Here is a 12,425-nt window from a genome sequence, read left to right on the forward strand (position 1 = left end):
ATATCCTAATTACCACTGCATTTCTTCGTCCATCTTGACTTCCTTGAATTCACGAGGCAAGTGATATTGGGACTTTACTGTTAACTTGATTATAATGCGAGGGATTTACATAAACACATAGCATTTCGGAAGCCAACGACCCCTTTCGAAGGAAGGCACCGGAGAATATCACGTTTCTTGGGTTAATAATTCCTTGTATTAACCTAAACAAGGTCAATAACTGTTATATTATATAAAACGATATGTTATAATACCATTTTATGCATTTAAGATTAATTCATAACTGAATACAAGAAGTAGGCCTAATTAAGATTAAGAGTATTCACATTAATTGAAAAACTTACATCTCACACAACAAAAACAAACCCGAGGATGGTATAGTTATTAGCATTAGACTGAAACTTTTTAATGGTAGAAAAATGACCTATGTAATACTACATGTAAGAAGTATCACATTCTTCATCCTCTCTGAGATGGACTACGGTATTCAACAGGAAGATTTTCAAAGTTGATGTCTTATTCTTTTTTCACAAGATAATCTCGGTTTTAGCGTTTTTCTAAGTATGCTTACTATACCATTTTGTAGACCTGTATTAAAGATATAACCAAAATGTCAAAAAGTCAATGACTGATTCTTATAGATATAGTTCATATTAAAGATATAATTAAAATGTATGAATGATGTGTGAATGTTTATGTTTGAGTTACCTCCCTTAAATGTTAGTTATACATGTATTTTTTTTCATTTCATAGTAAATTTATATATCTAATTTTATATTTATACAATCCACTTGCCACCATAGGAGAGAATTTATATAGGCTTGGCCTGTTATTAATCCTTTTTACTAATACAATCAAATGTCAATAAAATTTGTTGAAATGAAATATAGCCAAAACGTTTCTTATCCTGCCTGACGGAAGTTTTGTTTGCAACGGTTATATAGCCCGACGATCAAACAATAATCTTGCGTGATTGGTCAAAAATACTGAAGACTTAGGGAATTACCTGTTACTGTTTAGTACAGGTTATCAATTTATAACGTAAACCTCTCGCGCTGGATTTGAAGGTTAACATTGCATTTTGTCAAGACCTGTCGAAGAGGTTTCGATCAATCAAATAGGACAACAATCACAGTCATATAACGATTGTAAATATTGAATTGTATATTAAACACACATTAAAAACGTTCAGTAAACTAGTTCATGGAAATTCGTTTTAACGCTATGTCATTATGATACTTAGGTACGTATATGGTTTGTATTGTAGGGTATCGGCGGCTCATGCAGTGGGCACACCTGTGCTATCGATGAGATGTGTGTTCAGGCAGGGCAGACGTACATTTGTGTAAAGCATGGTAAGTTCTGTATCTAATATCATGGACCTTCATTCGTCTGTCCGAACTGCGGATAGAGCGTAGGAATCGTACATGTTGCCCCCATCGTATGATTTGTAAGAAGCGAATTTTCTTCTTAATCCTTTGATACTGTAGCGGAACTGGACCGGGTCGATCGTCGGCGACCAGGTAGCTCAATTGGTAGAGCATACGGCTAGTGTTCAAAGGTCCCGGGTTCGAACCCCGGTCTGGCCGTGCATTTTCCCACTCCTACTACATGTGGTGCCTGTGACCAAATCTTGTTTAGAGTGAGGTGAATACTTGAAAAGGGGATACCCGAACCTGGGTTGTGAGTTGTTAGGTCTTCGGGGTCGAAGACTTTAAAAAAAAAGTGAGGAAAGAGTGTAGAGGAACTGGACCGGGTCGATCGTCGGCGACCAGGTAGCTCAATTGGTAGAGCATCCGGCTAGTGTTTGGAGGTCCCGGGTTCGAACCTCGGTCTGGCCGTGCATTTTTCCACTCCTACGACAATACTTCATCCTTTTTTATCTGTTAATCGAGCGCTTGCTCATGATTCTATCACCTGCCTTGAGGATGGGACAAAGGAATGAAGTTCTTGGTCATCTAAACTGATGACTTGCCACAAGTTAGTCATAAAAAATATCATCACTTGAGGAAAGTGGATGATCATTTCCCCCGGTCATTCTTAGTGTAGTAAGTATCTAAACTATTTAGAAATGTCATGCAACGCAATGATGATGTAATGTGGTTGACTGGTCGGTGTCATTAAATTGTTGCTAAGTCTCTGTATTGTTGTCAGCACGTGCTACATGTCGTACATTATGGGGATAAATCATATCCTATGGGCGAAAGAGACATTTTCAACAGGCCTAGCTAGAGATAAATCCGTGAATCATGGAGGAGTGATATAATCTTTCATGAGCCTTTTCTCTGGACAGGGATATATCGACACGCGCGCAACAGTTTACCAGGTCAACACGAGGCCTGCTGAAAATTTATGTATATTATGTCACATATTTTATTCAAGATAATAACAGATTGTAAGTCTTTTGCTGAAACCTATTCATCGCGTCGTCATCAATGTTTCTTTAAATGTACGTCGAAATTTGCGGCACGTGATATATCACACTACTTGAAATAATAACGCTTCCGTCTTGTGAGACATGTCATCTGTCGATCCCTACCCCATGTGAGATGTAGACGTGTTTCCCGTTTAACTTGTTTCTGATTTTTCCGTCTCTTCCTATGGTGTGATATCTTATTCTCGCACCTCGGACAGGGAAATCTCACGTGATACCCAGTGCTAAATTTGTCTGTCTCGTCCGATCTGGCTGGTACATATACGTAAGTTTTGGCGGAATTTTAACCCATTCATGTATTCATCCGCGCAAGTGACGTAATACTCTCAAATCGGTGAATAATATGTACCGATTGATCATTGTTTTTCTTCTTTGATATAACCGAACTATATTTTTACGCGAAAGGACTAAATTCGAAGCGCAGATGAAGTGGTTAATCGACTTTGAACCGGGAGGCCCCAGACGGGATACTCTTACACTCTAAACGCATATATAGACGGGTTGTTATTTAATTATACAACTAGATATATGTAAAAGGTGCGAGAAAAATATCTATTACCTGTAAGTGATCGAGATCGGGTTATCTCGATCACTTACAGGTACAGTGAAACCTGTCTAATCCAACACCTGACTTTTCCGACATCCTGTCAAATCCAACACTACTGTATTGCCTTGATGCCAAGTGTAGTCAACAACAAATACCTGACTTTTGAGACACCCTGTCTAATCCGACCAAAAGTATCACTCCCACATGGTGTCGGATTATACAGGTTTCACTGTAATAAATTTTATTATTCTCCCATACTTCACAGGGTTATCCGGCGGTTGCTATGGAAAAGATAAATTGATCTTACACGGGGTAGGTAAAGACAGCTGGCACGCGCTATATGACGCTGTAACAATAACATAACGTCATCATTTTACGTTAAGTAACCAAGTTGTAAATGATGACGTCATACATTTTGACGCTCATTCCAAGGAGCATTGAAAATGGCGAGACGAAAAACTTTCGGGCCGGTTTGTTTATTCGGACGAACCGGTTCGTCAGTTTTTAAAAGTAATATTTTATGCATAAATAATGTATCTTGAATGACTTGGAAATGTTAATACAGACATAGGAAGTCTTTGTCAAGGTTCGTCTGAAAATAATGTAAAATCGCAAGGTCCGTCTCTATTTCATAAACGAACAACACTGGTCCAACTGGTTCAACCGTTTGAACCACAAAAACGAAAATGGCCATGGTATGACAGATGCGCGTGCTTATATTCTGCACCGGAATTTATCCGGAACTATCTTTGCATACGTTGTGGCGATTCGAACAACTACACCTTTGTTTATAAAACGGTATGAAGTTGTGAAAGTAAGCATCACCAACCTTTAGGGTATGGCGGTGAAATCTCAAACCAAGGGATCAAATAGTCTTGATTGTCTAACCGAAGGCAGAGCGTCGGTTTAGACAACCAAGAATATCAATCATCGAGGTGGACATTTCTCTGTCATGGCCTCCAGATTGGAGAATACTCTATCAGTCTTCTATCCTGAACATGGATATCCAAGCTTTTATTGGTGTATGCATTTCTGATCTTACCCTTCGGTTGACTGAAGCTTCGTCAACTTTTTGCATGTTCTCGAAAATTGTGTTCTGTCTATAAGTTAATAGATTTACTATCAACGGGTAATGTTAAAGAATTAAGTAATCTGGGCAAGTTTTTATACCAAGCATCGCTACTACGTTCTACTCTGTTGGCTTCTAGTAACTAGCAGTTTGATCCATACTACTCATTTCCTTATTGAGTCACACACACACACATATATATACAAACATGTGCATGCTATAATGTCATATGTGCATTGCTCTACCCGAGCTGGCTTGTATTATTTTTGTATTCTTGTAATTGTATTATGTCGATGAGATGTAATTCTCAAGATTAATAAAGAATTTTTCCTATAGATTATGTAACTGCGAGGTGCCAAGAGGAATGGGGACGTACAGACGATATGTGTTTTTTTGTTGAATTGGATACTAAGAATTGGACAGAAGCCAAGGTATAGTATTATGTTACGACAAAACAAATGGAGAAAGAGATGCACGTTGCATTATACAATTGCTTCGGTTGTGATTTTCAATGCGTTTATATATCTACTTTATTCACCCAGAGAACACAACGTTTTCAATCAAGGAATTTAAATTAGGCTTTAACAGTTACATCATTGTATGGTCTCGGGATGAGTTTATTTTTCTGTGACTTACTTTCATACTGCTGTCATTTAATAAAATATCATTACAGCTGAATTCTTCCGCATATGTATATGTCAACGTATATCAGTCAGAAATATGTCATCACTAGCAACATGTTAAATTATATCGGTCATTCCTAGCAACATGTTAAATTATATCGGTCATCACTAGCAACATGTTAAATCATATCAGTCATCACTAGCAACATGTTAAATTATATCGGTCATTCCTAGGGATATGTTAAATTATATCGGTCATTCCTAGCAACATGTTAAATTATATCGGTCATTCCTAGCAACATGTTAAATCATATCGGTCATCACTAGCAACATGTTAAATTATATCGGTCATTCCTAGGGATATGTTAAATTATATCGGTCATTCCTAGGGATATGTTAAATTATATCGGTCATTCCTAGGGATATGTTAAATTATATCGGTCATTCCTAGGGATATGTTAAATCATATCGGTCATTCCTAGGGATATGTTAAATTATATCGGTCATTCCTAGGGATATGTTAAATTATATCGGTCATTCCTAGGGATATGTTAAATTATATCGGTCATTCCTAGGGATATGTTAAATTATATCGGTCATCACTAGCAACATGTTAAATTATATCGGTCATTCCTAGGGATATGTTAATTTATATCGGTCATTCCTAGGGATATGTTAAATTATATCGGTCATTCCTAGGGATATGTTAAATTATATCGGTCATTCCTAGGGATATGTTAAATTATATCGGTCATTCCTAGGGATATGTTAAATTATATCGGTCATTCCTAGGGATATGATAAATTATATCGGTCATTCCTAGGGATATGTTAAATCATATCGGTCATCACTAGCAACATGTTAAATTATATCGGTCATTCCTAGGGATATGTTAATTTTACAAATCACCAAGTCGATCAATATCAATATCCAAAATGAGAATTCAAATAAATAGCAATGAAATTTTGATTACACCTGCGCAATTAACGTTTCTGATTGTTTTGTATTAACGTTTCTGATTGTTTTAGATTAACGTTTCTGATTGTTTTGTATTAACTTTTCTAATTGTTTTAGATTAACGTTTCTGATTGTTTTGTATTAACTTTTCTAATTGTTTTAGATTAACGTTTCTGATTGTTGTAGGATTATTGCGCCAGCACTGGGGGTGAACTGCTGACGTTTGTATCACAAGAGCAATATCAACATCACAAAGGATGGCTCTTTTTCCGGGTAGATTTGCTCAGTACGTAGTTTAAAATCGCTCTTATGTTCACCATTCTTCAATGAAGTTCTCAGTCTCCTGTTCAACACAACAAATGTTCTCTGTCGGTCCTGATAAATGTTCAACATAACAAATGTTCTTTGTAGGTCCTGATAAATGTTCAACACTACAAATGTTCTTTGTCGGTCCCGATAACTGTTCAACACTACAAATGTTCTATGTCGGTCCTGATAACTGTTCAACACTACAAATGTTCTCTGTCGGTCCTGAGAGATGTTCAACACTACAAATGTTCTCTGTCGGTCCTGATAAATGTTCAACATAACAAATGTTCTTTGTCGGTCCTGATAAATGTTCAACACTACAAATGTTCTATGTCGGTCCTGATAACTGTTCAACACTACAAATGTTCTTTCTCGGTCCTGATAAATGTTCAACATAACAAATGTTCTTTGTCGGTCCTGATAAATGTTCAAAACTACAAATGTCTTCTGTCGGTCCTGATAAATGTTCAACACTACAAATGTCCTCTGTCGGTCCTGATAAATGTTCAACACTACAAATGTCCTCTGTCGGTCCTGATAAATGTTCAACACTACAAATGTCTTCTGTCGGTCCTGATAAATGTTCAACACTACAAATGTCTTCTGTCGGTCCTGATAAATGTTCAACACTACAAATGTTCTTTGTCGGTCCTGATAAATGTTCAACACTACAAATGTTCAGTGTCGGTCCTGATAAATGTTCAACACTACAAATGTCCTCTGTCGGTCCTGATAAATGTTCAACACTACAAATGTTCAGTGTCGGTCCTGATAACTGTTCAACACTACAAATGTTCTATGTCGGTCCTGATAACTGTTCAACACTACAAATGTCCTCTGTCGGTCCTGATAAATATTCAACACTACAAATGTCCTCTGTCGGTCCTGATAAATGTTCAACACTACAAATGTCTTCTGTCGGTTCTGGTCAATATTCAACACTGCAAATTCAACACTACAAATGTTCTCTGTCGGTTCTGGTCAATATTCAACCCTGCAAATTCAACACTACAAATTTTCTCTGCCGGTCCAGGTACATGTTGAACACTACAAAATGTTCAGTGTTGGTCCTAATAGATGTTTAACACCGTAGTGGTCGATAGGTTAAGGTACATGACCACACTTCTGACATTAAATATCCGTTGAGACAACACTCTCAGTGAATCCTATTGTAACACCGTCATGTTTGACCGCATACACCATACTGCCTTCCATATAGGTTTTGCTGGTGAGGTACTGCATTTATTATTTAACAGAACTGAAACACGTTGTTATGTAAGATTCCATTGGAAATGTATACGTACCCGTAATGAACCCCAGGTTACCTTGCACTTTTACAATCCTAGGACATACTATCTGTGTATTTCACCTATACATTGCCCAATATTAGCAAATCCAATGGCAAACTTTTTTCCTTTAAAAAAAATCCAGAGCCATTTCTGGAACTAGCATCATTATAAAAATAAAACAAGTTGTTTATCCATTTGTCTGCAAGGTACTGCTATCGATATTTTACCCGAGTATTGATTATAAATACTCTGTTGTTACATAGGGTAGGTGAGTTTGCAACACTGAAAGTAAAAATCTAAAATATTTTTTTAGAATTCAAGCATAGGAGTACCTTTGTAAATTTCATATGGTTATCCATAGAAAAAGTATAATTTCGTACCTGTTACTTGTTTTGAGATTGATTAAAAACAAGTTTCTACTTATTTTCGCTGTAACGGAACTAACAATTTGGTTAATAAGGTAATTAGGAAGAGCTGGTAGGCCTTTGTGAATACCAAAGTGTTCCATTTTCAAAAGAAACATGTAAAACCATAGCTCATCTCGCAAACACCCTGGTGTTTGCATAAAACTATTTCAATAGCAAATAATATTTACTGGAAGACTGGTCATGAACCTTAATGTGTCTCGACACTTTATTACTAACCTTCTCCGGCTTTCTTCCACCTCCAATACCTGGCACGTCGTTAAGTGACCCTGGTTGTTAATAGGACGTTAAACACAATAAACCGAAATCTCTCTCTGTTCTTATATATATGTAACGGTCCATTACTCGTTAATTATGTTTAAGTCATGTTAACTGTTCATCAAAACAAATGTTCTCATAATATAACTTGGTAAGTCTTGTATATCCTCTATTGTTCATAGCCAGAAATACTACAACATCGGGAAAGATTTGGACAGGGCAGGCGTATACACTAAACATGCCACGGTGGATGCCTATCGAAACCACAGCGACAAATGATAGTAACCTGTGTCTGGGATTGCCATATAACCGGACAGGTTTTGAAAACAGCACAGTTCACATTGGACCTATGGAGGCTGTCAGTTGCGATGAAAACAATGGATTTGCTTGTCAACAAAAGTATGTATTGCGCGATATTTGCGTTTATATGCAGGGTAGTTCAGTGAGATAGCACTTTGCAGCTGGCATTAGTTTTCACGTTATCACAAGGAGGCAAAAACAAAAACACCATAGCCTCTCACAATAACCGGCACACCTACTACGGAGGTAAACCATCTTCTGTCTATGGAGGTCAAATTATTTTGTCATGTCAGATTTACCTCGCAAATTTTGCCTGTATACAGGCATGCAGCTTGCACCAAGGATATATCTTCCATCGTTATTATAGCTGTTGATAGGACGTTTAACAATATATACCGAATCCACTCCACATGTAAAATTAATTGATTGTTTAGGCGATTTTGAGGTTCGAGAATTTTATAGGAAGTTGCCTTAAATGTAAATGTTTATGAAACTGTAGCAAAACATGTATTACTTAAAAACGAGATATTTTTTCGAGGTTTAAACTTACTCGCAAAACTAGAGTAATATACGGACTGATGTCACGGGGCCACCATTAGATAAAGGAGATGATGTATTCGTATTTCTTCTCTGCTCCAGTCCGGTTGCAGACAAAGAGTAGGAATAGCCTCATTTCACATGATTCTTGAGAATCAATTAGATTTGCTGAAATTATATTTTTTCTTCTTTCGCCTAGCGTTATTCTTTTTGTATGACAATGACTCACTTATGGGTCCCATTCGCACCTCTGAAGAGGACGTAAGGTTCTGTCCCCTAGCAGAGACATGCCAAAGTCTACAATAATGGTAGTTACTGCTTAATTATGATCATTTTAAAGTGGAAAGGCTGGTTTATTAATTGTCAGTTAATGTCACAGAGGTTTTCCTCAATATATGAGTATTTTAGACTGCCCTGGTGTGTGCATAGCACATTCTGAGACAATTTGGTCGATAAGATTCCATTAGAAATGACACCTTCCCGATGTAAATTATATAGGGAAGGGCGGAACGGTATACATTTTTTTATTTGAGTAACGTCCCATATACACGTAGAATGTATTTTCATTACGTCGAAAGCCTATTCGTTTGCACACCATAACGCATGCTAGGATGGTGGTTCGGGGTTAAGGTTGGCTTGATATATCCTGTAACCTGGGCTATAACTTGTTTATTATACCAATAATTATAATAAATAACAAAAAAAACTAGAATCAAGATATATGAATATCAGTTTGGTAAGAAAACCCAGGTGATCCAGTCTCTCAATCGATAAGACTACAAGTCCAGGTTTTAAATACATGTACTACTAGTAGATACCTTTAGACACTCTCGGGAACAGTTGGCTGGCTCATAAGGCCTTAAAATAGTAATTTAGGGCCCTGACACAGCTATCTTATGGCCCTTACATAGTAACCTATGGCCTTAACATTGTAACTTAGGGCCCTACCATAGCTATCTTATGGCCCTTACATAGTAACATATGGCCTTAACATTGTAACTTAGGGCCCTAACACAGCTATCTTAGGGCCCTAACATAGTAACCTATGGCTTTGACATTGTAACTTAGGGCCCTAATACAGCTATCTTATGGCCCTTACATAGTAACCTATGGCTTTGACATTGTAATTTAGGGCCCTACCATAGCTATCTTATGGCCCTTACATAGTAACCTATGGCTTTGACATTGTAATTTAGGGCCCTAATACAGCTATCGTATGGCCCTTACATAGTAACCTATGGCCTTAACATTGTAACTTAGGGCCCTAACACAGCTATCTTAGGGCCCTAACATAGTAACCTATGGCCTTAACATTGTAACTTAGGGCCCTAATACAGCTATCGTATGGCCCTTACATAGTAACCTATGGCTTTGACATTGTCATTTAGGGCCCTTATACAGCTATCGTATGGCCCTTTGTCACCACGCAATTTGTAATAACGACGCAATTTGTAATAAAAATTTCAAAGTCTTTTTTTACCGGATAAATTGTCATCATATGGAAAGATAATATTCACTTGGTACATGTTGCGACCTAATTATATTGGAAAAATACTTATTTATTACTTATAATGACATTTGAAAAGTTATTGCAAATTGCGTTGATGTGCACATGCAACACGACGCAATTTGTCCGTGATTTAAGGAACATAATGCAGCTGTTGTGTGCTTCTTCTAGGACTCAGTGATATAAGCGTGCTCGACAGTTTTGCAGTCTTTTGGGGGTCGCCATTAATGCTACAGACCAAAATTGTGAAAATCAGAAAAACACTGATGAAAAATTTAGTGAATTATCCTCTAAATTATATCTATTTTAAATCATCACACTTAACATTGATGTTAAAATAAAAGAAATAGTTGCATCCTATATGAAAAACACGATGAAAACTATATGGATCACCTAAACAGCAAAACAGAATATCCCAAAGCATAAAAATCTATCGCGGTGCTAAACGTCGAACCGATATCAGGTTGAGCCATAAGAGTGGATGCCGTCTGGGCCTTAAATGACCTTAGCTGCTGTTAGGACGTTAATGAATGTTGAACTAAACTTCTGTTTGCACGGTAAACAATAGACAAGAAAAATCCATAAAATATTTAACGCTCTATTGTGGGGATATTTTGCCATTTCTCATATTAGAAAGAGAAAATTGAACCATGAAGGAATAAAAATGCATTATTTCCTACTTTTAGCATATCCCATATAAACAAGACGCGTTTTAAACGACTAGAATATGTGCCTTACATTAACATTTATTATCCATATGGTTTTATTTCAGAGCTCCTGGTTATTGGCCATAACGGAATCAACGAGGTGCGATTTGGTGAGGATGAATTTCTTGTTTTCCAATACACTGTGAGACCTACAATTGGGCGATGATAAGTGTATAATATGGAAGGACGATGATTTATTTTGTACCCGATTTGATGTCACTGTGACATGCCTGCCACATGATATTTGACTTCGCTCGCACTAGATGTTTTGATGGACGAGTCCACCTCCGATGAGAGTTAGAATATGTTTCTTTAAGCATATAGACATCGTGTCTTTGTATATGAAGACAACAAGTTTTTACATATGTAGCCTATACACGACCAAGGGTTATGTCGATAAGCTTTCCTTACTTATTATTATCTTATCTATGTTGTTTTGACACATAACGTATAGTGATCATGATATTAATGTTGATTCAATGTTGATACATGTATTTCATTATATTTTCTGTCCTAGTTTTACAATTCTAAAAACCTTCCCATACTTTCTGAAAAAAATACTTATGTATTGGGAGATTTTATTTAATGTAAAATGTGAGTTTCGTAGACATTAAGAAATTCATAATTACTTTTTCAAATCTTCAGTTTACTTCTCACTGTCCGAACCGGAAGCAAAACTAAACACCAAATCTGATTGAAATCCGGATTTGTTTTGGCTACTGCGGTTCTTCTTTCACACATTTAAAATAGACAACTCAAATTATATAATGTCGGTATAAGTAATTGAAATTTAATTACAAATAGACTCGAATCAATGGTAAATTAGATTAATAATATTTTGAATACTGTTATTTTTGTACAACTGATAAGGATGTACCACGTATAGTATCTGGTTATCATACTGGTATAACGAGACAAGAGGTATACGTGGAATATATTTTCGTTTCCGAAACCTTCATAGTCGTTTTTACTAGAGCAGAAATAGTGACTTTCAGAATGATATCCTCGTCGTAGCGGTTTAATGATACGAAATTAAAATAAAATGTATGTGTTAATGCAAATACATTGTATCCGTATGTCGTAAAATTGTTTACAATTGTATAATTTCTGATTGTTTAAAATTAAAGTCGTTTTTCTGAGCTATGATATACCGTTATCATTTAGAAGGGATGTAGCGTTGAATGGGTATTGCACCGGATATACTCGATTCGTTGGAAACACTTATGTTTCTATCAACTGAATTTATGTTATTTTCAGAAAAATATCAGCTCTTAAATTCTAAATGAAAGTTATCTTGACAGTAGTTGAAAACGATTAGAATATTTCGTTCGAAACAGATTCCAGTCTAACCAGTCACATCAGCGTCACTAATTTGATGTTCAATTCACAGGGGCTCGATTTTGGAATTAGGTTGACACATATCACGACATCAATGACGCATCCAAACTACAACATGACATAGA

At 36.5% G+C, this 12,425-nt stretch overlaps 1 protein-coding gene across 1 annotated transcript; it reads left to right on the forward strand.

Annotated features, from left to right (window-relative positions):
• Positions 1-1,272: 1,272 nt before the first annotated feature.
• On the forward strand, positions 1,273-12,087 carry LOC117315617 (perlucin-like protein). Its single transcript, XM_033869887.1, has 5 exons — positions 1,273-1,355; positions 4,387-4,481; positions 5,817-5,916; positions 8,094-8,310; positions 11,028-12,087. Exons 1-5 carry the CDS (start codon positions 1,313-1,315, stop codon positions 11,047-11,049), a joined length of 477 nt encoding a protein of 158 aa, XP_033725778.1. The 5' UTR covers positions 1,273-1,312; the 3' UTR covers positions 11,050-12,087.
• The last annotated feature ends 338 nt before the right edge of the window (positions 12,088-12,425 follow it).

The sequence above is a fragment of the Pecten maximus genome, chromosome 17 (assembly GCF_902652985.1).
Source record: "Pecten maximus chromosome 17, xPecMax1.1, whole genome shotgun sequence".
NCBI classification, from domain to species: domain Eukaryota; kingdom Metazoa; phylum Mollusca; class Bivalvia; order Pectinida; family Pectinidae; genus Pecten; species Pecten maximus.